This window comes from Balaenoptera ricei, chromosome 4 (assembly GCF_028023285.1).
Source record: "Balaenoptera ricei isolate mBalRic1 chromosome 4, mBalRic1.hap2, whole genome shotgun sequence".
Taxonomy (NCBI): domain Eukaryota; kingdom Metazoa; phylum Chordata; class Mammalia; order Artiodactyla; family Balaenopteridae; genus Balaenoptera; species Balaenoptera ricei.
The window spans coordinates 115414248-115416035 of NC_082642.1; the positions used below are offsets into that span (position 1 = coordinate 115414248).

The 1788-nt window shown below is 58.1% G+C and overlaps 1 protein-coding gene across 1 annotated transcript; it reads left to right on the top strand.

Moving 5' to 3' along the window:
* Positions 1–530: 530 nt before the first annotated feature.
* Positions 531–1444, top strand: LOC132365477 (E3 ubiquitin-protein ligase RNF220-like). The gene is given in 2 exon segments (XM_059922203.1): positions 531–584; positions 586–1444. Coding segments are annotated over 2 exon segments (852 nt in total). The 3' UTR covers positions 1384–1444.
* The last annotated feature ends 344 nt before the right edge of the window (positions 1445–1788 follow it).

The window sequence follows — 1788 nt, forward strand, 5'->3', positions numbered from 1 at the left end:
CAATGGACATTGTTAGGAAACAGGGATTTCCCGTAAAGGTGTGACAGAATGAGAAAAGAGTTTGTATTGAGGTAGCCCTTTGGTCCAGAGACATCATTAGCAAGGAGGGCTGAGTTTATCCTTCAAGAATTGCACTTTCATTATATGAAACAAAGAGCCGTAGAAAATCTCTCCAGCAGGCTGATAACCAATCCTTTTATTGGAAAAAACAGCAATAAGCCAATCTCAGGCAAATCACTCTAGTGCTCTGTCCCCAGATAATTTATATCAGAGGTTTATTTCATAAAGGATCTCTACACGCTTCAGCTTTAAAATGGTATGGCTTGGGCGAGTCACGTGATCAAGGCCAACATGGCCGCCGCCGCCGCTGGGAGCTGAGGTGCCGCCGCCGCCGCCGCCGCCGGGCAGCCCGGGGGGAATCCGCCCGCATCGCCGGCCGGGCGGCCGCGGGGTCCAGAGTGCTGATGGCCGGGGCTGGGGCGGCACCGCGCGGCGGCCACGGGGTCCCGCTAGAGCAGCCTCCGGCAGCTATGCTGAGGGCCCGGGGCGGCCGACGGAGCATGGGGGCCCGCGGGAGGGAAGAAGTAGACCTTCTTGCGAGTGCGAGCCAACCGGCAGACCCGACTGAATGCTGGGATTGGGAAAATGAAACGGAGGAAGCAAGATGAAGGGCAGAGGGAAGGCTCCTGCATGGCTGAGGACGATGCCGTGGACGTCGAGCATGAGAACAGCAACCGCTTTGAGGAGTATGAGTGGTGCGGGCAGAAGCGGGTCCGGGCCACCACTCTCCTGCAAGGTGGTTTCCGAGGCTCTGGCTTCGTCACGTGCAGCGGCGAAGAGAACCCGGACAGTGATGCTGACTTGGATGTGGATGGGGATGACACTCTGGAGTATGGGAAACCGCAATACACGGAGGCCGACGTCATCCCCTGCACAGGCGAGGAGCCCCGTGAAGCCAAGGAGAGAGAGGCACTCCGGGGCGCAGTCCTAAATGGTGGCCCTCCCAGCACAAGCATCACACCTGAGTTCTCTAAATGGGCCAGTGACGAGATACCATCTACCAGCAACGGTGAGAGCAGCAAGCAGGAGGCCATGCAGAAGACCTGCAAGAACAGTGACATCAAGAAAATCACCGACGATTCAGCTGTGACCACGTTTGAGGCCCTGAAGGCTCGGGTCAGGGCACTTGAGCGGCAGCTAGCCCGTGGGGACCGTTACAAGTGCCTCATCTGCATGGACTCATACTCGATGCCCCTAACGTCCATCCAGTGTTGGCATGTGCACTGTGAGGAGTGCTGGCTGCGGACCCTGGGTGCCAGGAAGCTCTGCCCTCAGTGCAACACCATCACAGCGCCTGGAGACCTGCGGAGAATCTACTTGTGAGCTAGCCGCCCCAGGCAGCCCTTGCCTCGAGCGCCCCACCTGCCCCGCCTGTGACGTGACCCCCCCCTTGTACACAGGTACATACTTGCACACAGGTTCCCCATGTACATACATGCACACACATGAACGCACACACACAGGACTCGAGCCAGAGTGGAGGTTGAGGCCCAGGCCCTGCCTGCTGGCTCCCACCAAGATTGGGGACCATACCTGTTCCAGGCTCTGTTCCCAGGGTGGGGCAGGGAGGTGGGGGTAGGGTCCTGAGATCCAGCCCCCCGCCGACTGACAGACGGACAGACAGACATGAAAACACCAGACTGAAGCACATGTAACATAGACCGTGTATGTTTACAGTGTTGTGTATAAATGGGACAACTCCTCACCCTCTATCCCGTCCCTTCCCCT